Source organism: Podarcis melisellensis, assembly GCF_964234715.1.
Source record: "Podarcis melisellensis genome assembly, chromosome: 8".
Classification (NCBI taxonomy): Eukaryota; Metazoa; Chordata; class Lepidosauria; order Squamata; family Lacertidae; genus Podarcis; species Podarcis melisellensis.
In genome coordinates this window covers 51,118,449-51,145,996 of record NC_138540.1, presented here as the reverse complement: position 1 = coordinate 51,145,996, position 27,548 = coordinate 51,118,449, and the positions used below count along the sequence as shown (strand labels likewise).

At 41.7% G+C, this 27,548-nt stretch overlaps 1 protein-coding gene across 3 annotated transcripts in view; it reads right to left on the bottom strand.

Annotated features, from left to right (window-relative positions):
- Positions 1-307: 307 nt before the first annotated feature.
- Positions 308-27,548, bottom strand: part of PLCG2 (phospholipase C gamma 2) — a 63,616-nt gene continuing 36,375 nt past the window's right edge. For 2 of the 3 annotated variants that reach the window (XM_081920264.1, XM_081920263.1), the window contains exons 10-34: positions 27,251-27,352; positions 25,803-25,921; positions 25,625-25,710; positions 24,711-24,831; positions 23,864-24,032; positions 22,476-22,580; positions 22,216-22,305; positions 21,222-21,400; positions 20,384-20,584; positions 18,907-19,026; positions 17,893-18,073; positions 15,888-15,956; positions 15,347-15,456; positions 15,063-15,159; positions 12,204-12,270; positions 10,530-10,687; positions 9,764-9,866; positions 8,211-8,420; positions 7,821-7,966; positions 6,478-6,592; positions 4,946-5,110; positions 3,566-3,654; positions 1,731-1,909; positions 1,131-1,216; positions 308-747 (exon numbers count right to left, since the gene is read on the bottom strand). In XM_081920264.1, the coding sequence (XP_081776390.1) occupies positions 1,174-1,216; positions 1,731-1,909; positions 3,566-3,654; positions 4,946-5,110; positions 6,478-6,592; positions 7,821-7,966; positions 8,211-8,420; positions 9,764-9,866; positions 10,530-10,687; positions 12,204-12,270; positions 15,063-15,159; positions 15,347-15,456; positions 15,888-15,956; positions 17,893-18,073; positions 18,907-19,026; positions 20,384-20,584; positions 21,222-21,400; positions 22,216-22,305; positions 22,476-22,580; positions 23,864-24,032; positions 24,711-24,831; positions 25,625-25,710; positions 25,803-25,921; positions 27,251-27,352 (3,024 nt within the window). In that variant the 3' untranslated portion in view covers positions 308-747; positions 1,131-1,173. Of the gene's footprint in view, positions 748-1,130; positions 1,217-1,730; positions 1,910-3,565; positions 3,655-3,739; positions 3,852-4,945; positions 5,111-6,477; positions 6,593-7,820; positions 7,967-8,210; positions 8,421-9,763; positions 9,867-10,529; positions 10,688-12,203; positions 12,271-15,062; positions 15,160-15,346; positions 15,457-15,887; positions 15,957-17,892; positions 18,074-18,906; positions 19,027-20,383; positions 20,585-21,221; positions 21,401-22,215; positions 22,306-22,475; positions 22,581-23,863; positions 24,033-24,710; positions 24,832-25,624; positions 25,711-25,802; positions 25,922-27,250; positions 27,353-27,548 lie in introns of those variants that run through there. The other variant, XR_014170774.1, reaches the window with a different exon arrangement.

Below are 27,548 nucleotides of genomic sequence, written 5' to 3'. Positions count from 1 at the left end.
CAGTAACAGGCTGCAAATAAGGTATGCCTATTAGGGGAGTGGTTTGTAACTAATGAGCATAAATTCCATTGGGTAAAGCAAAGCAAATGTTAATCAAAGCATTTACTTGGGGCCATTAGCCACAAATCTATGGGTTACAACCCCCACACCACTGCCCATCTACTCTTCCTGCACTTCAAGCCTAAGGGGAGGTAAGCATCAAGTCCGTTTGTTATGCTTTACATTCCAGAATAACTTGAACACTGAGCTATGGACTGAAGGATCTCCCTGCAGATTTAAGTTATACAGGATACTTTCACACATAACATATCATGTATAGGCATTTGCCAATGCAAAAGGAGTTGCTTTTGTAAAAACTAAAACAAAGTTTTAACTGTTGGGCACCTTTTAATCTCTCAAAATAGTACAAACCCATGTAAATTTTAGTGCCAACCAGTCTTTATATACACACACACACACACACATACCACTGCTGTATACATACATTTAAAAATAAAATTTCTACCCAAAACAAATCTGATAAGATTTTACAAGTTAATATTTCAAAAAACACACAACCCCCCCCCCTTTTGAAATCTGGCATTCATCAAGCCATTGTGTAGAAATAACCCTGCACAGTCCATAATATCTGTTACTTTTTTCTCCCTTGCAATTTCAGCTGTGCCTTCAAAGGCAAGTTGCTGCAGATGATGACAACTGAGGGCAGTGGCAGACTTCTGCCAGGCAACTTTGGGAGAGTAGTTCCACCTACCAAAAGAAGCAAAAGAGGGGAGGCCTTAGCAAAAAGGATAAAGGTGTGTTGCAGTGGGATTTGGAAAGGCTTAAAAGCACACACAGCTCTTGGAATTATGGCCATCATAAAAACAAAGGTCATACAAGTGGCACAAAATCATTGTGGTACACGTGAGCTTGGAGTTCTCAACTGATAAGCTTGCTTTACAAACATCACACATTGTTACTGACTAAAGTTTACTATACAAGCTACTCCACCCTTCAGCGTTGTTGCTTTGTACAGATTGTTCTAGTATATACAATGTAATTTTTTCCTTGTTCGTTGCCAAAAACGTATTTTTCTGACTGTTGAGCCTCCATTCTAAGCTGCGCTTCCAGAATAAATCAATGTTTCTTACCGGGTGATTTTATAAATAACGCACCAAAGGAAACCCAGTTCCTCTAGGAGTAGAATTTGCTGTTGCTGACTCTCTTCTCCCTCAGTCTGAAAAGAGGACAAAGAAAAAAAGTCAGCCTTGTGGCAGGACATGCATCTATCCAAGTCCCCCACCAGCATTGCATTTATATAGCAGTTGATATATGAGGAAATACATAATTTTAAGGAAAGAAAATACTAAGAGTCATCATTGTAAACTGCTTTTTTAACATTCAAGTGGTGTATAAATATTATTAAATAGGAGGCTGTAAATTAAATCTTCACATTTATTGAACATTTGATAGTCTTAATTCCCTATGTGCCACATCCATGTATGCTAGAACCGTGGAGCTGCCTTGTTCTCTAGCTTTGTAAAACTGCTGCCTTCCAGCTGGAAGACAGCCCTGTTTGTTGAGTTTGCTAGTTCAAGAAGCCAGGCCTATTCTGGCTGAGAAAATAGTTCCTAGCAGATCAAGGTGAAACAAAGGTAATTTATTGGACTCTTCTTTGTACTTCCTTTATTTATGCTATATTATCCAGGATCTTTGGGGATTTATTGGGATCAGTGTCATCATCAAAGTACCTCCTGTTGCATGTCTCTTGATACACTTGCAGCTGACCCTCGTTCTTATTGAACTCTTGCAATAAATCGTCTCGGCTTGGATTCTTTAAGTTCCGTCGGGTGTCATATAACTGATTGTTTAGCTCTGCTTGGCGTTGTCGTAGTTGCCGAAATGATGAATAGAGGTCTTCTTCACCTTCCTTCAAAAGGAAAAGAAAGCCCTTCTTGCAATGCACACACCATAATCAAATCAAAGTTAAGCACTTCTTTTACTGTCCCACTGATTTTAATAAGGAATTGTTCAATGTTCTCCCATTAAAGGAACTGGACTGGGTCTATATCAGGGGCCATGTTACACCTGAGTGCAGAACAGTAGAATGGAAAACTCACAACAAAGTTACTAATACAAATGGCTTGCAGGCCCAGGCCACACACTCCCCACACCTCCACTCAAATGAGCTACCAGTAAAATACACCACGCAATAAATCAAATCAGGCCACAACTTTGTCTACAGATGAAGAGGTTTGGCATAGGCAATGGGTAACCATTTACAGTCGTAGCTTGGATCCTGAACACCTTGTGAGTCGGAATGTTTTGGCTCGCAAACTCCGCAAACCAGGAAGTAAGTGTTCCTGTCTGCGACCGTTCTTTGGAACCCAAACATCTGACGTGGCTTCCGATTGGCTGCAGGAGTTTCCAAGGTATGACTTCCAAGGTACGACTATTTCCAGCCCACCTGCCAGGATTCCAATGACTTACATCAAAATAAGGGGATTGTCACCTAGAGGAGTGCTGAAGCCCAGGCCCGTCTCAAAAGCAACTCCTTCACAAATCCCTTTAACGGGATACCCTATTTTTAGAGGGGAAGGCCGAAGATACAACACCCCCCCCCATCTAAGACTAAGGTTGCCCAATGCCTAAACCGCCAGTTGTGATGATTGCTATGAGGTAGGCAGAACCTACCTCAGGCTGTAGCCAGTTCGCTTGATAGGCAAATTCCTACCCTGCTCCGAATACAGCGATCACAGTTGCCACAGCAAGGCCAAATCAGGATGTAAAATGCAACAATGAGTGGGTTGACAAAGGAGATCTGGGTGCTAGCATGGGCAACTTTAAATCCCCCAGGAGTGGACTTGAGGGAAGCCTGATTGCTCTGTCAGGCCTGTCCCCAGAGTGTGTGTCCTGCCCTCCAAGCCAGTCTGCCAGCAGGCTGGCACAGAGCTGGATTTCAAGTTGGAAGCTCACATTCAGCCTGGGGACAGCTCCCCAACACCCAGCTCTCCAGCGTCGGCAGGGGAGGCACTGGGCATCCTGCAAGTCTGCCGCATTGCAGACTTCCATTCATGTTTGCAATTTCCACCAACTCTCCCTTCCAGCAGCAATCACTGCTTAACATCTCATTCAGTGACCGGCCATCACTCAAAAGTGGCTTTCAAGGGCTATGTTGCAGAAAAGGCTACAGCAAAAACCCATACTGGAAACAGAACTCTGCTGGAGGTTATATAGCACTTTCACATACATTAGCTTGGTAAACCTTGCAACACACGGTTTGTATACGTGTGCTGATGCTCAAACAACATTGAAATATTTTTTTATGTACTTTTAGGTGGGGAGAATGTCATTAGGATTGCAGCATGTTTGGCGGAGCATCCTTCCTTCCCCAGCTTTAATCCTGATGAACATACATCCCATGCAGCAGTTAGTTTTAGAGAAATAGCTCCCACTGACATGAATGGGGTTCATATCCCACCACCAATTTTGCAAATAGAGCTGCAAAGTTGGTGAAGGGACATTTGGGTGCATGGTAGGTCTCCATCCTAGTGGATGGTGGAAGTCCAACAGCTTCTGCACTTACCAGGATCTGCTGCATCTCACAATAAACCAAGAGGGAAGCCAGCTCTATATCCTCACTGTATCCATTTTTGAGAGGGACAGACCGAAAGCCTAAAGGGGTAGGATTAGAAAGGTTAACTTATAACTTCAAGGCTGCCTCAGACTCGTACACTTGATGGAACAGCCTATAGCTCACCTGTTCTATTCTTGAAAGTAGAACAGAGTTTGGAGATTTACTAGGAAGCAGCAGGCAGAGCAGGAAAGACAGGGCATCATGGAGAATCGCAAGACAGTCACATGAACCAGAGCTGGAAAAAACCACAAGCTGCCACAAGGGATCTCAATTTCTGCAACAGTTCAAAAAGCAAAGTAGAATCTAAGCTAGCCAGACAATCTTTAGCAGGGATTTATTTCAGGATTCATTCCAGGTTCAGAGTGTGATGAAGACTGAAAGAATTAACTCCATCATAACTGAAGTTTATTACTGACATAGGAGTAAGCCCACTGTAGCAGGACTGATAATGCTGAGGAGGAGCTTCCCCAAGAAGAAGAAATTTCAGCCATTAAATTCACATTTCTTGCCTCCCCATCTCAAAACTGCTTAAATACTACATACAGAGCTTATTTTTTTTGCACTAAAAAAAACTTGCAGATTTTCTATGGCCACTGATTTATTGCTGATTCACCATGTTCTACAAAAGAGCATTCAAAATCTCATAGAGAAAAAAATATCAAGAATTCTTAATACCTGCTCTACCGTACTCTGAATAGCTGTTTGCGTGTTTTATTTTGTAAAGAGCCTTGCCCATAAATCATTTTAAATAAAATAAATACAAATTCAGAAAAAGGCAAGATAAAAAATATTGTTCCAGGGGTTAGGAATTATTAAGCAGTTATTTCTGTATATCTAGAGCAGCAGACTACAATGAATAAGCAAAGAATTACAGAAAGCCTAAGGAAATGAAAGATGTAGTTGCAGAATTTATCATACAAGCACTGGATAATTATCTCCAGGTGGGGTTTATGCATGATGAAACGCTGAGCAGTTGGCATGTCAGGAAAATCTTGACAAGGATGAGTCAAAAGCTTGCAGGCCAGAACAGCTAAGGTTTTACTTGGTTCCAGCGTCTGGATGATCAGCATGGTTATGGCAAAAAAAAAAACCACCTTAGCTTACCACATACAATAAGATCTAATAAAGTGTTTTATTTATATATGTATGGTATGAACAGAGTTGAGACTCAAAGACTCAACCCCAGCTTAATTCAGCAGTCACTTATGGTCAATCAGTATCAGTTGAGGGAGACTTTCCTAGCTCCCCTTTTGGTGTTCTGAAAGCCAAAGAAATGTGCAAATTATCAAAACCTTTGTTCAACCTGTCAGTGTTATACTTGATATTTACCTGATTTGATTCCTTTGATGGGAAAAGTGCCATGTGCTAAGAAGTTGGGATCACTGAACATATCTTCCTCATAGACAACAAAGCGCAGAAATGCTAGGTTGGGGTCATAGATTTCAAACTTCACTTGCTCTTGAGATGCCCAGACTGGGTTGAGGCCGTTGTCATCTGTAATAAAACGAACATTTCACGATATAAAGCAAGCAACTGTGACATTCCGCTCCTCCACGGTTTGAAGCAAGTGTAGAACATTTGGAGAAGTTTAGTTGTTTTTGTTCTTAAGTGGGTCATCCCATTCAAGCTTGAACACCTCAGAAAAAGAAGAAAGCTAAACTCTTTGGAGGCTAATGTGGACTCAAATCACAGGAGCTGCAAGATGTCGGCTGAGCTAACTCAGGGGCCTCTGGTTGCAGATAAAGAGTAGCAACTGCTTTTACTAATAAAGGCCAAGAAAAAGCAATTATGAAATAATCAGGTAGCAGTATGATCTTCAGCGATGCTGATGTCAGAATATTCTCCATCCTCTTTCTCTGGGCTATCTTCAAGAATAATCAGAAGCCTAGAGCAAGACAATGGCTTCTTTTGATTTATTTATTTTTTAGGAGAATGCAGGCAGAGAGAGGGAAAACAGCCAAGAAGTTGGAATTAAAAGCGTGCAAAAGAATTATAAAGCGGGGGGGGGGGGGTGGCATGACAGCTGACAGCCTCACTGATATACTTCTTGCAGGGAACTTAGTGTGTGGTATTCAGTGCTAGTTGTGCTCGAAGTAGACTCAATGAAGTTAATACATATGACCAAGTTGGGTTCAATAATTTCAATGGGTAATTCCAAAAGTAACTTGTGCACCATCCTGCCAAAGTTCCATTAATGTCGAGCAGAGCATCAAGTACACTGTCAATTCCCTCCAACAGAAGTGCTTAACTTTGGACAGACCATGTCCCAGGTTTTCAAGAAAATGCTGAAGGCGTACTGAATACATTTTTTCTATCCTTTGTATGTAATTAGTGGAGTTTTAAAATGATGCAATTCTTATTGAACACTTGTAAAGCAGCTGCTTCTTAAGTGCTATAAAACAGTCCCTGCTCACAACCTAGCAGAGATGCTATAAAAGGAAATGGGAAGGGGAAAGGAGAGGAGAGGAAACATTCAAGCAGCTGTACCTTCACTGGAGCCAAGCTGGGCTTCCTCTTGCCATGATGTTCCTCCTGGGTGGCTGGAGTTGGCTACCCCTTCAACTATGCCATACCAGGTTGCAATGCTATGTAACATGATCAATTGCTCCACTTGTTTTAATTTGTTTATGAAACTGTTTATTTATTACTTATTTATGATACTGTTATTCCAGCTAAGGAACTCTATGATAGTTATTTGGCTGAGACGCATAGTGACTGCCCCAAGGTTACACAGTAAGTTCTGAAGATGAATGGAGACTTGAACATAACTCTTCATGCCCTAATTCCAACGCACGATGCAACATCTTTCTTCTATATTGTCACAGAACCCGTATTTCCATAGAGAGTTAAGAAGTACTTACTCACAACAGTGGTCTTGAATTTACTGTTATCATATTCAGCCCCACAGATTTCTACCTCCACAAATGGGCAGGCAATACTTCTGCCAGGCTTGGGAAGATGGCGAGCTCCGATTACCTGTTTCAGACAGTTTAACTTAGTTGCTGATTTTTTTATTTTTAAATACATCCCACCTTTCCTCCAGAGATCTCAACATGGCCTACACACTTCTTTCCCTCCACATTTTATCCTCACATCAACCCTTTGAAGTAGGTTAGGCTGCAACACAATGCCAGACCCAGTGAGCTACATGGCTGAATGGGAGTTTGAACCCATGTCCTACTCCAACACCAAACAGCTAAACTATGTAGGTATCTTCCCCCCCCCAAAAAAAACCCCACATTAAGTCACAACAGATTTCAACAAGTGATCCAGGCCCACCCACTGAAACCAATGTGACTTAAGAGCTCAGTTTTTGTTGTGAGCATCTTATTACTTGGATAGTGGATCCAGCCAAACAGACCCTCAAGATTATGCCACCAATATACTTCATGTTAGGACTTAATCGTCAGGACAATGAGAATGACCTATATTATATCATGAAGTGACAGAATTTGTTTAGCTTGTCTTTGCAGAAATCCCTTATCTAAATAGAAAGGTATCTAGGTAATCTGACTCAACCTTCTCAAGCCCAGGAAGACCAAAAAATATTGCCAAATACATAGGCAACAGCAGGACAAGACTGTTTCTGTCTTCAGGAGAGCAAGGGCAATGAACTCACAAGCAAGCACTGTTTGACACTGGAAGGAACATGAGCCCTATGGGTGGGGTGTGCCACCAAACAGGCTACTGGTAGATACAACACAAAGGCGCTCCATGGAAGAGCTCCTTTCCACAAGGCCTCTCTCCTGGAAGTTACAGACTGCTGAGTCTGCAGAAGTACTGCTGAAAACAAAGTAAACATACTTTTACAGATGAGAACTTCAATCAGTTAATCTGAAAGACTGCCTCCTTTCCTACAAACCCTCTCAGGTGCCTTCTTCGCTTTCCTTCACCTTCACAGACATGGGGAGTGGTGGCCTGGGAGAGTGCAAGCTCTATGGCAGCCCCTAGGCTATGGAACTCCCTCCTCACAGAAGAGGGAACCTTCATTAAACAGCTTCCAGTCAGTGCTGAAGACCCACCTCTTTACCATGGCTATGGACACTTGAGATTTATATTTTTGGGATCCACATTATATTTGGTACTGTAGGTTGTTTTAAATACGGTTTTCGTGTTGTAGTCCACCCTGTGACCTTAGGGTGAAGGGTGGGTAATAATTTAATTAATAAGCAATTTACTTAAAAACATAATAATAATCATTTACCCTCACTGTCAAGATCATCTGTAGTTTCTTCTTGGATTCATTTGGCACTGGATCATACGCTTCACTCCTCATACTTTCTGGCTGCAGTACATAGCCAGTCCGTCCATTAAGGGAAAACAAGGCATGATTCATTTGCATGTATTTATCTAGAGAAAGAATTAAAAGATGTGTTAGCCAGATTTCCTACGTTAATAAATCTAAAGGGATTAGAAAAACATCAAATAATAAAAGACAAGTGGTATCACACTTTCCCCAAATGCATGAATTCAGCAATTCAGGATGTATGAATAAAGCAATTACGCAGGATACCATGGAAGGAAAGAGGTGCTTACTTATAAAGTGATGGGTGGGTTGAGAAATGAGTAAAATCTTCCATTGTGAGATTTTTACCTGGTGTCTGGAAATTAAGAGCCACCATCTGTGATCCACAAAACCAGAAACGAAAAGGATCATAATTTGAGGAATCTACTCTCTGCCCTTTTGGGTATATTCGTGTCAGTCCCTTCTGATTATATTTTAGTAGATCAGCAGGCTTCTGCTTGACAATGCCTTCTGCTTTGGTCTCCACAAAGGAACGGATTTCTTTGTAATCAGGATTTTCTACAAAAGAGAGGTGAGAAGAAGCCGCTCATTAATATATGCCTTCACTGAAGCTTTGAAATATTGATGGCAAGTTTCATTGTCCCTTGACTAAATGTGTTTCTCCAAGTGATGGCCAATGTTTTTGGCACTGGTGCTACATCAAGTCCAAACAATGGTTCCAGGACACATTATAATCTGCATTCAGCCCTTTACACCTTGTGCAGCTTTGACTCTGGTCTAAGTAAGCCAGAGAACAGGATGCAGCAAAGTGGCAGGGAAGCAGGCAAATTTGCTTAAGCCCACGCTGAAACGTAATTTTAATCAAGTATTTTTAAAACGCAGGCTTCACTTATAGCTTGATAAATTTCATGTCTCCTTGTTTTTAACATTCAGTTTTATACATAAATCTAATGAATGTTTTGTAACACATTTAGAGGGTTTTTTTGTCAATTAAGCAGTGTATAAACTTCTGAGATATATGTACAGACTTAAAAAAAAATAGCAACACTTATGATTTTAGAATTTTATGAAGTTTTAATTATGTGGCATTTTTTTTAAAGAGTTGGCAGTCTATATGCAAGCCAATTCCCTGAGTTTCGCCACTCTTGCAATGCACTGTTGGGCAACCAAATAATGGAAGTTAACGAATGGTTACATTGAAGAGGGCTAGCTTAATTTTCAGTGGCTCCCACTGAGTTCTATGAAATAAGAGAAGCAGGTTACTACAATTTGAAAGGACTGCCAACAGGTCATACAGCCTGCTCAGAAAATGGGATCACTGGGTGTGAAGGGCAGCCTCAGAACCCGCTCTAATGATGTCTTCAAGCATACCCATTTATCCTATCCTACACAAGCATGGAGGGCTATCAATGCAAGCCACTCTCCCTGACACGGGTGGCCCAGCCTAATCCCTCTGATACTTGCCACCAACCTCAAAAAGGTCATCCAGAGAATTACATTGCCTCAAAGTCTGAACCTGCTCTTAAGAGGCCTCTGGAGAGAAAGATTCATTAACAACATTAGGCACCCAGCTTTCATGCTCAGCCACTATTGCAGTTAGAAATCTCTAAATCTTCGGTTGCAATTTTTAACCATTATTTTTAATCCTGCCCCAAGCAAGCAAGCAATGAATAACTGAATCTCATACGTCACATGTTTTTGGAGACTGGTTAAGTTTTCTCCCAGTGTTCCATTCTCCACACTAAGCCAACCAAACTCGCTCTTTCTCTCTCACTCTTCAGGCATCTAAACCTCCTTTGAATATTTGTTGCTATTCTCTAGACACATCCTAGTATACTCTTTGATCATGTCTAGCAATCTAGCAGATGAAGAGTTCAAATTCATAATTAAAAATACATTACCTAGGTTGTCCTTTGTTTTGCTTGTCGGTATGCAATATACCACCAAATCAGACAATTCCATGGCAATTAACTGCTTCTTCTCCCAGAACACCCTGAAATTTTCCTAAGGATTTAACACAGTTAAAACATTAGTCCAGGGCAGTCATCTGCACTGAGATCACTCAGCTGGTGTCAAAGAAACAGAAAATTGTGAAATCTAATTTTCAACTTTAAATTTGTCTCTGCACACTCCCTTTATCCCTGCTTACTCTCTGTGCCCAAATTGCAGTGATGTTGAAACAAAGGCGCAGATTCAACTAACTGGCTCTGCTAGTGAAGACCTGCACAAAGACTTCCCTACTTTCCAAGTATGAATTCTGGCTTTCAGGTACTGTGTGGGGTTTTTTTGTTTGTTTGTTTGTTTTTAAGGAAAAAACATTTTGGCAGTACAGGGCCAAAAAACCCTGAACTTACACCACCAAAAAAAATCTTGCTTTGATTGCATAGTCACACTTTGAGGTATTATTTTCAAGTTAAAACTTGCATGATATTGGCACATAAAGCAAAACACAAAGGTGCGTATTATGCTTTCATGAGCTTGGAAATATGGCATGATACAGAATTTTAAAAATGGTGATGATATAGGCTTCTCTTAAAGCCCCTTTGCTTGCAAGGGAATCAGATGTTGGGTGTGGATCACAATACTGGTCCTTCAGTCTTTGCTCAAACCAAAATCACTCTTATTAAAAATTACAGTAAGTGCTGGAAATTATGGCTTCCGTAGTACCTCTTCAGTAGTTTTCGTTGTGATTTCCCTGACACTTTGATACCATACAAATAGCTCTTCCACCTTTTCTGTTGCAAATTCAACAGGAGCATCTTCAAGATTCTTGGGTTCCAGGATAAAGACAAAAGACTTTCCATGTTTTCCCTGTGTCATTTTTACTATTGGGAATCCAAAAAAATAAATCATATGTACATAATAAACACATCTTAAGACATCAAATAGCACTTGAGAGGTTTGCACGAGATCCAGGGTTTTACAGTATAAAAACAAAGAAATACACAACATAGTAACAAACAAAAATGATACCCTCCCTATCCCACAATTTAAAAGACCATAGATTGTTTCATTAGTCAAAGGCCTGGGAGAAGAGGAATGTTTTGCCTGATGCCCTAGGAGAGCATTCTACAAGTGAGGAGCTACCGCAGAAAAGATCCGTTCTCATGTTGTCACCCTCCGGACCTCTCATGGAAGTGGCACATGAAAAAGGGCGTCAGATGATGATCACCATAATCTGTTAGATTTTCAATTGCCACAAGACACCAGTAGTTGTTTTCATACCTTTTCAAATTTTATTTTAATCCTTTAGGGACCATACACTTCTTCAGTGTACAACCTCAGTTGTACAATAATATTTTTAAGTGGCAAAAAGGCAACAATACCAGCTTCTTCTGTCTTACAGAAACACTCTACCATTTTGTGAACCTTTTGAGTGCATTTTTATTTGAGGTTGTGCCCTCCCCATTCTTTTCTGAGCATGCATTAAATCCATCCTTTTAAAAGAGGAGTACATCTGTTCCCTCTCACCTCCAAATCCGCATCCCCCCTCCAAAATTATACTTGAATAAGAAATTGCAGTATTGCCCTTTAGAAGAAGACTTGTCATTCAAAAATTAAAATACAGTTCAGATATATTGCGGGTAATAATAGGTAAAGGTAAAGGGACCCCTGACCATTAGGTCCAGTCGTAGCCGACTCTGGGGTTGCGGCACTCATCTCGCTTTATTGGGCAAGGGAGCCGGTGTACAGCTTCCGGGTCATGTGGCCAGCATGACTAAGCTGCTTCTGGCAAACCAGAGCAGCGCACGGAAACGCCTTCCCACCGGAGCGGTACCTATTTATCTACTTGCACTTTGACGTGCTTTCGAACTGCTAGGTTGGCAGGAGCAGGGACCAAGCAATGGGAGCTCACCCCGCTGCGGGGACTCAAACCGCCGACCTTCTGATCAGCAAGTCCTAGGCTCTGTGGTATAACCCACAGCGCCACCCATGTCCCCGGGGGTGATAATACAGACAGACTAAAACTGAGCAATCAATGTTATGTTAAAGGATATATATATATATATATATATATATATATATATATATATATATATAAAATAAGTCCAATAATATCACAGTGGCCATGGCAAAGTTTCTTTCAGTAGTTATACGAATCAAAGATCAACATACCCATCACTAAACAAATATTGCTTCAGTCTCCCTTCCCTAGGGGGTTGTCTGCATGAATCTGTAGTTTATTCTGAATCCATGTTATGGGTCGTTGGACCGCAATAAAGATTATATATATATGTTGGAATAAAAAATATGTAGACTTGACAAACTGTTCCCTCTCTCACACACACATACACAAGCTACTTTACATGCAAGGAGTTAGGAAGTCAGAAGAATACATACCAACGTTATACTTATTGAGATCCAAAATACCCCGGCATAATGACCCTAAAGGATTGTCCTCAATTATCTGAAATGAAAAGATTTATTATGTTTGAAGTTTGTTGTTTTGCCCCCTTTATCAAATATCCTTGGAATGTAAAAAATGAATTCATTAAATTCCCAGGACCAATACTTTAAAAAAATGATATTCATTCACCATGAAGGAAGAATTATTGCTTAAGCAGAGCTTCTGGATTACTAATTAAGCAGTTCTGCTGCTTAATTAAACTGCTACAGTGATGTGACCAATTCGTTTCTCAAGTTTGCCTTCGATCTATACTGTAGCTGTATAGCTGTAGCTGACAGAACATAGGAGCTACACTCATATTCATTCCTGAAGTGTATGGGCTTCCTGTCACTGAATAATATTAGCAACCATAAAAAATTAAACTGCTTGGCGATAATGAGATTAAGGAAGTCCATTTACTACTACCAAAGCTAGTAATTATTAACATTCTAATAGTTGCCTTCCTTGAAATTCATTGGCAGAGCTGGAAAGCTTTTCAGAAGATCAAGTTCTCCTTTCTGAGACCATTGCAGATTTTTCACGCTCCATTGCGTTCTTAACCAGCACAGCTAAGCATCCTTTACCCAGCTTGATAATCTTATCTTCTGGGCACTGGCATAACTAACACTGAACACCAATATTTATTTATTTAAGTTACTTATAAAAGTATATATCACAGGAAGCAAAATACCTCTCAAAAGGCTCTGTGCATTCACACACAGCTCATGCATATGCTTCCTTATTAAAGTCAGGATTTTTGGCTAAGCATTGCACATGAACTTTAGATCTGCATTGCCATGCCAGGAGCTGTAGCAACACTACTCCTCCCAACAGTGCTGGGGTAAAGGAAGAAACATGGGCTCCCCTCATGTTAACCTGGCAGCACCAGAAGGTGAAAGTTAAGTCCAGCCTCATTTACCACAGCAAAGGCATGAGTTCCCCTAAGATCTTTCCAAGCCAGTTTCTGCATAAACTTTAGCGCCTATTCAGGCATGCAATCACACCTGTTTAGGCAGAGCTGAATTTCTGATTTTATTGTTTTAACTGCTGCGTGAAGTGTTTAAGAGTTTCTAATTCTCATGTTTTCTAATAGATCATTTTATTGTATGGTTTAATTGAGGCTGCTTTAATGCCCCAATGAAATTGTTACTGTGTGCTTTAATTATGTATTGATTTTATCGTTTTAAACTGCTTGGAAGCCATACTGAGTGCTGGAGGGAAGGCTGCTCCCGGTTGCAAGGTCCATTTCCACCTGGCCTAGGGGGCAGTGCCCAGGCTCACCCTGAACAGATACCATAGGCTCCTGGGAGGCACTGGGACATTGCTGGAACCAGCGGCAGAGCATATCCCCACGCTGCCCAGGGCGGGTGTGCTCCTGAGGGGGGCGTGGTGCAGAGAGTGCCCTCCCATCCACAGGATAGCCACTCAGGTGCCCAGAGCAGTGTGTGTGCCCTGCAGCCAGGGGCAGAGTGAGCCGCACATGGGGTTGGAGCAAGCTGCCCCTGGCGGGCATTCGGTGTGCCGCCCGCCAGTGACTCCCAAGCCTCTCCCAAGCTGTCAAAACGAAGGGGGGAAGGGGGAATGCCGCCAGCAAAGCAGCACAGCTTCCCCTTACCCCAATGGCTCGGGGTAGGCTTGGGAGTTGCAGGCAAGCAGTATGCCAAATGACACCCCCCTCAGTGAGGGCATCTGTAGCGGTTCACCCCCCCCTCCTAAGCAGGCCGGATTTAGGTCTGCTGAGGCCCTCAGTTACTGAAGGTAATGGGGCCCTTTATATGTCCAGCTGTCCTTTGTCAACAACAAGTTGTCGCTGCTTTTTTGTGTTGATACATATATCCTATATGGTAATTTATGGACCTAATAGGTATCTAAAGCCATTTGCACATAACAAAACATGTATTTTATCAAAGTAACTGTTGAGCTGAAATACAATTAAGAAGAAGTATATTAATAGTGAAATACAATTAAGAAGAAGTATATTAATAGTGAAATTATTAAGCTCTAACTGTATGTAGGTTTTATTTGTTTTTTATCTTATATTTTTGAAATGTACATCCAAGGGTGTTTTCCTTTAATTTTTTTGGGGGGCCCAAAAGAGTGGTGCCCTAAGTATAGCTTGTTTAGCTTATACGTAATCGGGCACTGTTCCTACGCTGGAACAACTCTTGGGTTGGGACAACTGGCTAAAATGTTTTAAATGGTTCAAATTTTGGTTCCAGTTTTGTTTTGGTCAAGTTGGTGTTGGTTAAATGTTGGCAGCTATTTTCATTTGGGTATAACTGTAAACTGTTTATTATTGTTGTTATTGGTTTCTATTGATTTTTTGGTTTGTTTGTTGCTTGTATAGGATTATTTGTTTTTTAATGTTTGATGTTTTGGTGTGTTTTTATATATGTTGTAAGCTGCCCAGAGAGGATGGGAAAACCCAGTTAGATGGGTGGGATATAAATTAAAAAATGATAAGTATTATCATTATTATTACTGGCATGTGAATCGTAAGAAAATAAATATTCCACATGACTGTCACCACTTTAGAAATAGGGAGAAATTGGCACATGCCAAGAATCTCAAAGCTGACAATACACATTCTTCATACAGAGAAGTGTTAAAGAGCTACTAAGCCCAACTTTCTGTTCGTGCGCACATCACCCTCTGTCCACAATGCTGCATCTCTATACGCATGTGGGACAGCATCCAGAAAGGCAACCTTACACACAGAAGGGTCTGAATGCATTACCACTTTTTTTGGAATAACTGAATGGATTTTGTGAATATTATAAACTCTAGAATATAGATAACAAGTATCTTCCTACCTGATTCTCAAGATCTTCCGTGTTATCAGAGGACATGTCTTCCACATAATTGGCTGGGAAGTAGTGCTGAACTTTGTACCCATAATCGCCTTTCCACCTGAAAGAGAGAGAAACATGTACTAATCAAATTTGAGACACCATATCCATATGAGGTATTATAGAGAGGTTCACATTTTTTAAAAAAAATGCTCAAAGCCACGTAGTGAAATCTATGGTTGAGACACAGCTTGGTCTACAGAAAACATCACCAACTCATAGCAAAAATATAAAAGCTGTCTTCTTACCAGCCACCAACTTCTTTTGAGACATTATGAATTAAAGCCCCTCGGCAAAAAGTCAGCTCATCGTCTCTTTTCGCTTGGTAGTCGTACAAGGCTTTAACAGTTCTCTGTGGCTTCAAGAGAAAAAAATGGAAAGGAGCTTTAGGTCAAAGTAAATTTGGGGAAACAACCACAAACACTGGAATACAATCCAGAAACAATGATTAGGTCAGCCTTTGCCCTCCAGACATTTTGCTGGCAGGTGCTGATGGGAGCTGTAGCCTATAGGTTTGGCAAAGGCTAAGTTAGACTATAGTCAGTCAGTCAGTCAGTCAGTCAGTCAAGTCTCTCTCTCTCTCTCTCTCTCTCTCTCTCTCTCTCTCTCTCTCTCTCTCTCTCTCTCTCTCACTCTCTCTCACACACACACACATTTTCCCACCCTCCAAATACACCTTTACCTACAATCAGTCCTTTCAATTCTCTAAATGGGAAATTAAGATAAAGGATCTGTCAGCTATTCTTTTCTTTCAGATCAAGAATAAGTTTGAGCAAAACTTTAACATACCACAGAAGGTGTTATTTCACCAGGTTCCACATATGCCTTCACTTCATATAATGAGCTAGGATCTTTCTCCTAAGATTGAAAAAGGAAAGAAAGTAAATTGCACAGCTAGAAAAAAAAAGTAACTCAAAGCTTTTTAGTTAATGTGCTAACATAAGAAATTACACTGTCCAAATATACTTGTAGCAATTGAGCAGAGTTTTGTGATTTCCCCACCTATCATAACTTTGGGGATTTCAAAAAAAGTGTCAGTAGGATTTTGGCAAACGTTTCTGCCTGGTTTTTAAAACTAGAAATTGACGCTTTCATAGTGATTTACAACATGTTTATTGTGTTTTTAATATTTTGTTGGGAGCTGCCCAGAGTGGCTGGGGCAACCCAGTCAGATGGGCAGCATATAAATAATAAATTTATTTATTATTATTATTATTAGCAGTATTTTTTTAATACCTGGGGGGGGGGTTACAATTATTTTATTGTTGAACTCATTGGTAAAAAGAATTTAAATTATGTGCCTCTGCTTTCTGCACAGAAAAGAATAAATTTTATCACACATGGATTCCCCTGTGTGGGATAAGGATTTAGGACAAAAATGCTGGCTGAGGCAATGGAAGTTATAGTCCAAAATCTGGAGATCAGATTGATTTAATATATTCATCTTCCATTCCGAAACAAAAACTGTAACCTGTAGGTAGACATTTGGAATCATTGACTTGCAATTGGCCAGACACACTGGTCTAAAGAGAGAACTACTAGCCAACTAGGCCTTCTTGCATGTTACTAGGGTAAAGGTAAAGGTACCCCTGCCCGTACGGGCCAGTCGTGTCCGACTCTGGGGTTGTGCGCCCATCTCACTTAAGAGGCTGGGGGCCAGCGCTGTCCGAAGACACTTCCGGGTCACGTGGCCAGCGTGACAAGCTGCATCTGGCGAGCCAACGCAGCACACGGAAACGCCGTTTACCTTCCCGCTGGTAAGCGGTCCCTATTTATCTACTTGCACCCGGGGGTGCTTTCGAACTGCTAGGTTGGCAGGCGCTGGGACTGAGCAACGGGAGCGCACCCCGCCACGGGGATTCGAACCGCCGACCATACGATCGGCAAGTCCTAGGCGCTGAGGTTTTACCCACAGCGCCACCCGCGTCCCTTGTTACTAGGGTAGACAGGACTAAAAGCTACAGCAAAATATTTAGGGCATACACCAGCATAAAACATTATGATCTCTTGATCAGAATACGAAGCTGGTTTCAAATCCCAGGTAAGCGAAATCCCCGGTTTTAAGGGATATTAAGGGATTCCTTAAAGGGACGCAGGTAGCGCTGTGGGTAAAACCTCAGTGCCTAGGACTTGCTGATCATAAGATCAGCGGTTCGAATCCCCACGACGGAGTGAGCTCCCGTCTTTCGGTCCCAGCTCCTGCCCACCTAGCAGTTCGAAAGCACCCCTAAGTGCAAGTAGATAAATAGGTACCGCTTTATAGCGGGAAGGTAAAGGCGTTTCCGTGTGTGGCACTGGTGCTGGCTCGCCAGCTGCAGCTTCGTCACGCTAGCCACATGACCCGGAAGTGTCTTTGGACGGCGCCGGCTCCCGGCCTCTTGAGCGAGATGAGCGCGCAACCCTAGAGTCGGACACGACTGGCCCGTACGGGCAGGGGTACCTTTAAGGGATTCCTACTTCACCACCTTGGATCCCATTATCCATAGCTAAAAAGCAATGATCTTCCCAGAGCATTAAATATTGGTCTGGAGAACATTCTGAAGGTACCTGAGGGCACATTCCAGTGCTGAAGCCCAATTGGTTCTGCTTTATATGCTGCCTGGGATGGGCAAGGTACAGAGGTACCATGGATAATACTGAAAATCCCAAAATCCCTCAGCAAGCTAAAGCTGCCTTTAGGATGATCTCTTGTGGGTGGAGGGAGAAATATACTCATACCGCAATAAATCCCTGAAAGCCACCCAGCATTCTATGCAAAGCCCTGGTGCTTTGGTTAAAAAGGTAAAATGCTTGCCGTGCTGTAGCGCTCCAGCAGCTCCTCCGTCACAGGATAGCGCAATTTCATTTTCCTATACAACGGGTGCTTCTCATAGTAGTTCACCAGTTCCACTAAACTCTCAAAATAAGCAGATGTTCCCATGACAAAGAGGCGGCCTTCTCGTTTGATTCGGCAGTGCTTCACTTTCCCCTCAGCTCTGTGGGATTAAACAGTGAAGAGCAAGCTTTAGAAAAAGACAAAACAACAACAGCAGCAGCAGCAGCAGCCATATCATATTATCAGTCCTTAAGCTTTGAAGTGGCATTTTCATTTTCCTCCTATTTAGGCAAGTTCTTGCAGGAGTGATTTGGCTATCTAGAGACAGATTGGGGGGCGGGGGGAGATCCTTGAATTTCCTGGTTCAGAAATGCACATCTCAGGGGCTTGCAGTACTTGCCTTGTACATAAGGTGAGCATTACAAGCTCCGAAATACGTGCATTTAATCCACTCCTTCCCCATTCCCACCTAGTCAGCCCCTACACCACCCACCCCACCCATCTTCCAACCCCCTACTTTGCCAGTATGGCCATAGGGTCTTAATTTGTGACGCTGGGGCAGTCACCATGCAGAGTAAGCAGCTCTTAGCTAGGTCTTTCCTGCACTGTAGTAATAGCACAGACAGTGAACAGAGTGGAGAACCACCACCCATTAGTCCAGCTGGACCAGGTAACCTGGCCTTATCTCTGTTGCTTCAGGCTTGATCCCTCTCTCCAAGTTTCTTATCTGATGGAGTTTCTGCCCCAGAGTTTCCTGTGTCTTGCATCTCTCTGCTTTCCTCGGGCCTCTGCTTTATGGAATGCAGCCATCTACCTGCTTTGTCCATTTACGTGCTTCTGGCCCCTCAGATACCCATTCACTGTTACACACCTTAGCTTGTGTCAGACCTGGACTACATACTCCCCTCTGGTCCTTGCAACAAATAGCTTTGAGGTCCAACCTGCAGATCATGCATGTCAGGTCAGGTCATAATTACGAAGTTTGTGTCTCACCTGAAAGTCATGGCATAGGAATTGGGTTCGTCCCTCTTCCTTATCAAAAAGGCTCCGTCTCTAGGAATTCGCATCAGCATATCCTCTGCTTCTCCTCTGCTCAGGTTACTGTAGTACCAACTACAAAAACAGGAAGAGAGGTGCGTTCAGAGCTTGACATATTCCCATTAACTCAATGATAAAATTGGGTCATTAAGATAAAAGCCATTAAATCAGTGATAAAATTGTGATTTCAGGCATCAGATGCCCAGTGATGTATAGACTTTGTCCCTGTTATAAAATAAATAAATAGCAAGTTACTGCTAAATGCTGACAGCATTTGTTTCTGTCACTTTCACACTGCATAAGAAGCCCAAATGAGACAATTTGGAGTCTGGAAAAGAACATGCATGTGGCTGCAGGAAGCAGAAGGTCACCCTAATAACTAATAGTGCAATAATAACACACAGCCAGTTTTTATTGACGGACAACAGCAGTGTATTTCTTTTGGGGGCAGGGAGAACGATCTTACCATCGCTATCAATCTTGTACCCCAATTTTATAAGTTAAAATAGATATAACACAACATCTTGTGGTAGTTCCTCCTTGGTTTGCACCTGAATGCAGCGGGGGTGGGGAACTGCATCCAGTCGACAGGTCCGTGAGCCAACTTCAACAGGTGAGCAGAGCCACCCACTCGTAATTTACCCGACATCATTATGATGCCAGGAAACAACTTCAAAGGGGCTCACTGTAACTGCCCATAACCAGGCATGGTTTGGATTTAAACCGCACCTTTAGAGCACAGAGGTGCTTGGGCAGGGTGAGTTTAATTCTCCTCCCAACTGCCATTGATTACATTGCAGGTGCTAATTCAAAGTGCATTTCAGTTGGGTTCTGTGAGGAAGAAAGCTCTTGGCAGGCATGAGTATCCATATATCTGGCAGGCTGGCCTAGTTACTCCAGAATAAGCCAACACATAACAACACTTGCAAAGGGAAATCAATGTTTAACACTGGAACACAGACTGTAACGAGCTGTACCAATGTAATAAAAGCAAACACGAAATGAGCAGGATATCCTGTGATACAAATGGTCTAGATGTGCTCCTTGAATGGCAGTTTCCAACCACCATTCCAGCTCAGAGCAAAACAATAAGAATTATAAAAAAACACTTGGGTGTCATTTAAAAGCAGAAAGAGAAGAGAAGGGACTCAGCAAGAGCATCCCACATAACTAAAATCTCCTCAGCCTGCCTTGGTCTGCTATCTGGGAGCTCTTGGTTTTCCAGCAGGCTTAATATTCCCCCTTTCCAGACTGTTCAAGTCAAAGCACATATTCAATGCAAAACTGCTAAACCGTTGTTGCTTAAGCCAGTTTTTTGCTTTTGTTTTAAATCAAATTCCCCATAATCCACAGTAACTGTGACAAACAGTAAGCTTCAGCATTAAAAACAGCATTTCACTCCCCCCTACAATTTTGTTTTGGCCATACGTACTTCTTAGATTCATGAGGGTTGGGGTTAGGCACAGCATCAGTCAAACGTAGTTCGAATTCGGCACACCGCAAGTGTGCTTCTCTGTAATGCTGAACTAGATCACAGACACTATCAAAGGTGAGGTTGTCTGTCAGGAAATATTTTACAGTATCTCCATCAATTGAGGAACGGATATGACAGTGCTGGACTCTACCTGATCTCCTGGGAAACATGGACAAGAATGAAACAGTTAAATTTCTAAAGCCAACACATCCATACGCTTGCCTCTAGTTTCTTGCTATTTATTCAGCTTGTGAACCAAGAGGAGTGGGAAGGAAGATTGAGGGGAAATAGGGACTGATCAAATATTCAGACTAAGAATTTATGGCATGTAAATCATAGCGTGCCAGAAACTGACATTATGGTGCACAGATTTTGGCACTGGAAACAGGAAATGCTAGTCAAAAGCACGAAGTCCATTTGCTCAGTATGTTTACCTGTAGAGTTCAGCAAATCAATTAGCTCATGTGAAAATGTAACATTCCATAAATATAACAGATGTGTAAACCAGGATTCATCATTAGGTTTGAAGGAGAAAAATGAGGGGAGCTTGGAGGCACAGTCCTACTGCCCATCAGCTGGTGGGACAGGAGCACACCTTCAGATGCCCCCCTCCTTGTTGCACCTTAAAACCTCAGAAGTTTGAAGGGATAATTATGAAAGCCTTCCTCTCTCCTTTGCTTGAGTGAGTGTCCTCCTATAAGTATATCTCAAAATGCTACTCCTGTAGAAAAACCAGGAAAATGGCAAACTGCTAAAGCATTAAGAAGAAGTCAGAAGGAAAGAAATTATCTGTTACCAGAATGACAGTGTGTAGTCATTAGGGAAAGCTTCACTCTCCCTCACTAAGAATGTTCCATCCTTGCCACCCATTTCAGCACAATATTCCTGGAGCAGCTTCTCAGCAGTATTTCTCCCCTCTTTCATTTTTCCATGGAACCATTTCTCACCATAGTGCAGTTCAGCACGCTTCACTTCCTACAGTATAAAAGGGGATATAACCATTTGTTATGATTCAATTTGCCATTCCTCTATAAAGCTAACACTGAGCTCGACTCTTGTAGGGTTCATCAGAAAGCATAAAGTTTTATCTGAAGAAGCAGTGCTCCAAATTGAGAAGGGGGGGTGCGCTTGGAAAAGCACTTGCCAAGAGAAAGGAAGGGGTGCCATTTGGCTCCACATGTTGCTGATGATCACCTCTTTTAACGTAGGAGGTGCAGCAGTCCCTTTAAAGGAGACAATCTACACCATGGGATAATATAAAGAATTTGATCCTCACTCTCTTGTAAAGTGTGGACTCATAAGTTTTTTTTTTAATGCATCCAGTAAAGTGAAGTGGCTAAGAAGCTGGAGAATGAAGCATGTCTGGTTCACCATTGCCATAAGCTTCCTAGGCAGCCCAAGTGTCTGTTTAAAACAAAAACTAATTTAGCAAGCATGCTGACCTCTATACTTAAATCTCTTAACCCTGATCAAGCAGTAAGAGTCAAAGGCTACTTTTATACTTCAAAGAAGAAAAAAGAACTACGGGGAAACAGTATCTCTTAGGTTTATTTTGTAAGTGACGCAACAGGTCATATAGTTTATTACTGAGCTTCACCCAGAGATTGCAAGGTTCCTGGAATTTTGCTACTCCATCCTGTATGCCACATATGAGTGATGTCATATTCCTACGTTATGCTCTCTAAAACCTAAGCACAACAATGAAATACAGTTCTCAAATTATGAATACTTATGACTCTACTATGCCTTTAACATCACAGAAAACAGAAACAAATGTATGGTTTTAATACCTTTGATGGTTCTTCTTCAGTATTCTGCTCTATATCATCACTGAATGAGAGCTTTTCATTCGCTACAGCACAATAATGGCGAGTCCATTTCTAGAACGCAAAATAACTGTTATAAGAATACTGTACAAAAGCACTGTAAGATTACAGCAATATGCGAACAGCATTCTTTTCCCTCTTCAAGTACAACTCTGTAGGATTTATTTCAGTCACCTGTGAAATTCTGTGCCATAAAATAGAAGCAAAACAAAAAAATTGTTTACCTGGTCTATGGTGTCCCACATGTAGAGCTCTCCTTGTTGCTTTTTTTCCTCTTTCTTGTCTTCCGTGTTCACATCTACGTCACCTTTCGGCCCCAATTTTTTATGCTAATAAAAAATGAACAGAGCAGCTATGAAAAGGAAGACTTTGAGGGATTTCTCTGGCATCTCTTAGCTGGGCTTTCTTTCTGCTTTGACAACCTAAAAGCACATCCTGCGTGAGGCGGCTACAAATATCTGATGTAATCTTCCGTACCAGCTTGGATGCACTGCTGTTTTCTCTCTTTGTTTATCACTGCAAATCGTCAGCCTGTGGTCAGAGATCACTCTGCATACACAGAGCAGACCTGTAAAGCTTAGTAAATGAACCAGTTTTAAAACTGATTCATAACTTCTGAATAATTTTTTTTAAGCCACTCAGGCAGCAACTTAGAGGTGGGAGGCGTTGATGAAATGTATAAAATTTGGGGACTTTCCCTCCTTGCACACAAATTCATTTGTCGCATCAAGTCCTCTGCCTAAAAGCAGATATGCAGTTTCTCCAGGTTACTTTGTTTGCCACGATGGGGAATGCTGTAGGCTGAGTGTGCAAATCATGCTTCGTTTATAAAACACCTCCATTTATTAAAGGAAAGCAGCTCAAGCCTAAAGCGTGCAAATTCAAAAAGCTGAACTTCCTCTGTGGCTTTCATTGAAACACATTGCATTTCCAGGATTTGTTAAGGAGCAATGCAGTCCTGTCAACATGTACACTGGCTGTTTTGGTTGGAAACATTTCTCACAGATGTATTGTTTCATATTATTAGATGTACAAAATGAGAGGAGTCCCCCACCCTCTTAACAAATGCTTGCTCTCGTCCTGGAAAAAAAGCTACCTTCTGACTTCGTGAAGTTTCCCTTTGTCCAGTGCCTCTCATGTGCTAGGCAAACAGCACTTCAAATGAATATTTATACGCTTAAAAGTAGTTGCAGCTGTTTCAATACAGATGTGCAGGATGCTTCAATCTTAGTTAGCTGCTACCAGTCCACACTGGTGGAGAACCAGAATAGACAGTGCATCCTAATCAGCTAGTCCCGGCTTCCTCAACCTTGGCCCTCCAGATGTTTTGAGACTACAATTTCCACCATCCCTGACCACTGGTCCTGCTAGCTAGGGATCATAGCAGTTGTAGGCCAAAAACATCTGGAGGGCCGAGGTTGAGGAAGCCTGAGCTAGCCTCTCATACTAGGGTTGGAAAATATACAAGGCTTTCTCCAGAAAACTTTATGTATTTTTGATTGTGTGTTTCAGTGCCAGGTGCAAAGTGCAGGAAGCTGCTATCTTCCGCCGGAGGACAGGAGGGAGACACCAGCATTCCCCCAACACATTTTCTTCCACAGATGCAACTTGCCTTAATGATGAACCTCTCTTTCAGCTGAGTTGGTGATGGCAGCTGATCAGCACTAGCTTCGATGGGCTTTGTTAAAAGCTGATCCCCAAGTACTTCCTTAAACACTTTGGCAATGTAACGCTGCTGCTCCACATTGCAATGCTCCTCAATGGACAAAATCACTGGGTACCTTGGGCCAAAGAAACAAAGGCAAGGGGAAGAAGTCAATTTCAGGTAAGAGCTCTATCTAATCAGACCATAAGTCCATCTAACCTAGCATCCTTCCTCCCATGGTGGCCAGCCACATGCCTTTGGGAAATTCATAAACAGGGCACAGAGGCACTGAAGCTTCTGAATACCCAGCAACTGCTGATCAGTGACAAGCCAATTCTGGACACTGAGTTTCCATATAGCAATCTCAGAAGCCACTGATACTGCCTTATCCCCTTTTAAAGCCATCTAAGCTGGTTGCTCTTATATTATTTATATACTACTACTACTACTACTACTACTACTACTACTACTACTATTATACATGCATCTCAGTACGACCCAGGCTGAGCAAAGCCAACACACTGTCAATTCATCACTCTCCTTTCAACCCACCTAGCACCTGCCTGTCCCCAATACTGGACCAATACATGAAAAGGTTCTAGTAATATAACACAGCTGTACCAGGGGCTTGGACCCAGATGTCCCTTTGGTTCCCTTCCAGCTCTACAATTCTATTATTCTATTCATATTAAAATGACCTCAAACAGCCATAATATCATAATGGCGGATTTTAAAGAAATATCACCTAAACTGTCATAATTTAATATTTTATTCTTAGCAAATATTTTCATTTTTAAAAGTAATGGAAACCTACTCGGATGTGACAAATGCATGTTCCTTGATGGCTTGCACAACGTCATCAAATTTTATCTTTGTTGTCCTTGTCCATCCATGATAAATGATAGGCTTCCCATCAGGACCATCCCAGCAATCCACTAGTGTAGGCAATGAAGGAAACATAAAAAGTGTGATGTTCAACTGACAACATTCTGTTTCCAGAGCTTTGGAGTGCTTGATCCCATAGACAGAGAAAAAGGTAGCCATGCTTAAGGTAAGGTTACCAGACATCCCCGTTTCCCAGGGACAGTCCCCGGATTTACAAATCAGCCCCCATACAAAACACTCTGAAGTTGAAAAAAATGTGGTAACCTTAGCTTAAGGGCCACAAAGTTTAAAGACAACTCAGCAATTCAGACAGCAAGGAAGAAGAATGCAAAGTACCTAAGAGGGAAATGATGTCTGTTTCTCTACTGCTGCTATGAACTGGAGAAATATTTTGCAAGAGAAAGTGCCTGTGTACTCTGATTTGAAAAGGGAGAAAACTGTTTGTTTGTCTTTACTGAAAGAACAAAAGGCAGATGCAGAGACTGGAAGCTCCAGACCAACTTCTGCAGCTGCCTTTGTGCTTCCTTGGCATTTTCTTTATTTGATCCCCAACTTTTATGTGGTTTCTTATTGGCCAACATGAGGATCACTGCAGCAGTTTCTCTGGTACCTAAAACTAAAAAAGCGACACAATGGCTGATATGAACACTGAAGCCCCCTGATTACTTTAACTAAGGTGACAAGAAAAAATGAGACGCCAAACTAAAATGTAGAGGTACAAAGCTAGAATGTAATGGGGTTCCACAAGATCCTCTTGTAATTGTCCCTTTCTCCTAATAACAGGTACAGTTCAAATTCCTACATCTGGAATTCTGGGGGAAGTATGGAAAACAGGTTACTCACATTCAATACATCGGCACCCCATTCGGAGACATCTTATATAAGCTTCTGGAGAAGATTCACTACGAAGTTGGTCTCCTGTGAGGTACCTAGGTCATAAAGGATTATGTTAAAAGGAACTGCACATTTGCCATTTTATGAAGGATGATGAATAGATATATATATATATTTAGTAACTTACGTATTATGTGAAGAAGATATCCAGTAGTGGGACAAAGGGTTATTCATGTCCTGAGGATCTATTGAGTCGTATTTGTCATCCCATATGCTGTTTTCTTTTGAAAAAAGGTAAGTAAGGAACTAAGACAAACAAAGAGAGAGGGAAATATAAGTGAGTTTCCATTTTTAAAAAGGACAAAACCAAATGACCGATCTCCCCAACTAGAATCATAGCACAATGTGAAACAGAAAATAAATCAAAACAATTAGTTTTCAACTAGTTGGTTAGGACCTGCAACCTAAGATGGATTACAGCCGTGGCATCCACACCTTTTCCTGCCTTGGTTATGGGATTTGCTGTTGTTGAAGAAGAGGAGAGAGAGGGTGATCAGTAGTAAAAAAGGACATGCCTCTTGCATGGATCAGTATTTGGAATTGTGTTCCTAAGAGAGACTTGCCTGGTGCCACCTCTTGTTGCCTTATCAATGCCGGGGGAAGACTTCTCATTGGCCAGGGTTTTTTTTTAGATGTTTTGATATTGTTTTATCTTACTGGTATGGGTTCAGTTGCTTTATTGTTTTAATCAAGTTATTACTTCCAATTTGTTATGGTTTCGATTATTTTAATTGTTAAGAGACTCTGGAAACAGTATTAGAGTTGAAGAGTACAAATTAAACTATTGAATTCACTGCCACAAGCTGTGATGTTGGAAACCAACTCACTGAACCACATCCATTGCCCTACTGGCTTGTGAAGGACAGGGTAGAAAATGGAGGCTTCCAACCCTTTTTGTTGTTGCTGTTAGATCACCTCCACGATGCTTTGGATCCCGTGGAACTAAAGTGGCCTCTGGTCTGACCCTGCTACAAAACACCACATTGTGGAGCTGTCCTCTAGCTACTGCTGGTGGGACAACCCCAACCAGCAGAGCCCTCCAAGCCAGCAGCACTCCTCTCCAGCAGCATAGCTGCAATAAGGCCATCTCCTAATTCCAATTCCCAGGCATCAACATGGGAGGGGGGTGTACGATTGGGCTCTTAGGTGAATTTGAAAATAGGATTATCCATACTCTAAGTCTAAATAAAATAAAAAAAAATTCTTCTAGTAGCACCTTAGAGACCAACTAGGTTCGTTATTTGTATGAGCTTTCATGTGCATGCACACTTCTTCAGATACATTCACACAAAAGCTCATACCAATAACAAACTTAAGTTGGTCTCTAAGGTGCTACTGGAAGAATTTTTTTAATTTTGTTTTGACTACAGCAGACCAACATGGCTACCTACCTGTAACTCCAAGTCTATTAAGGGCTACTACCTCCTGGTTGCAAGACGGTGCTTGCCTGCACATGCCCTACTGATCGCCTTCCCAGAGGCATCTGGTTACTCATTTGGGGAAATAGGATACTGAATTAGACAGGGCTCCTTTTTTGCTTATGTAGAAATGTTGAAAATAAAATAAATAACTTACCTCATCAACATACAGAAAGGGTTCATCCGTTTCTCTCATAGTGTCATCTACAAATTTAGACATCCGTTCTCTTACTTTACTAAGATCCTGTGCCCAAGATTCCTGAAAATTCAAGAGTATACAAGTGTACTTTAAATATATCTCCATATATCTTCATCGTTGATTCAAGCAATTAATGTGTGTGTTTCTTTTCAGGCACAGACCACCACAATAGAAATGAGCTGGCATCTACAGTTGCAGGGGACTGAAAGTTCTTACAGCAGCTGATGGGAAACCTCAAACAGGGAGGGGGATCCCG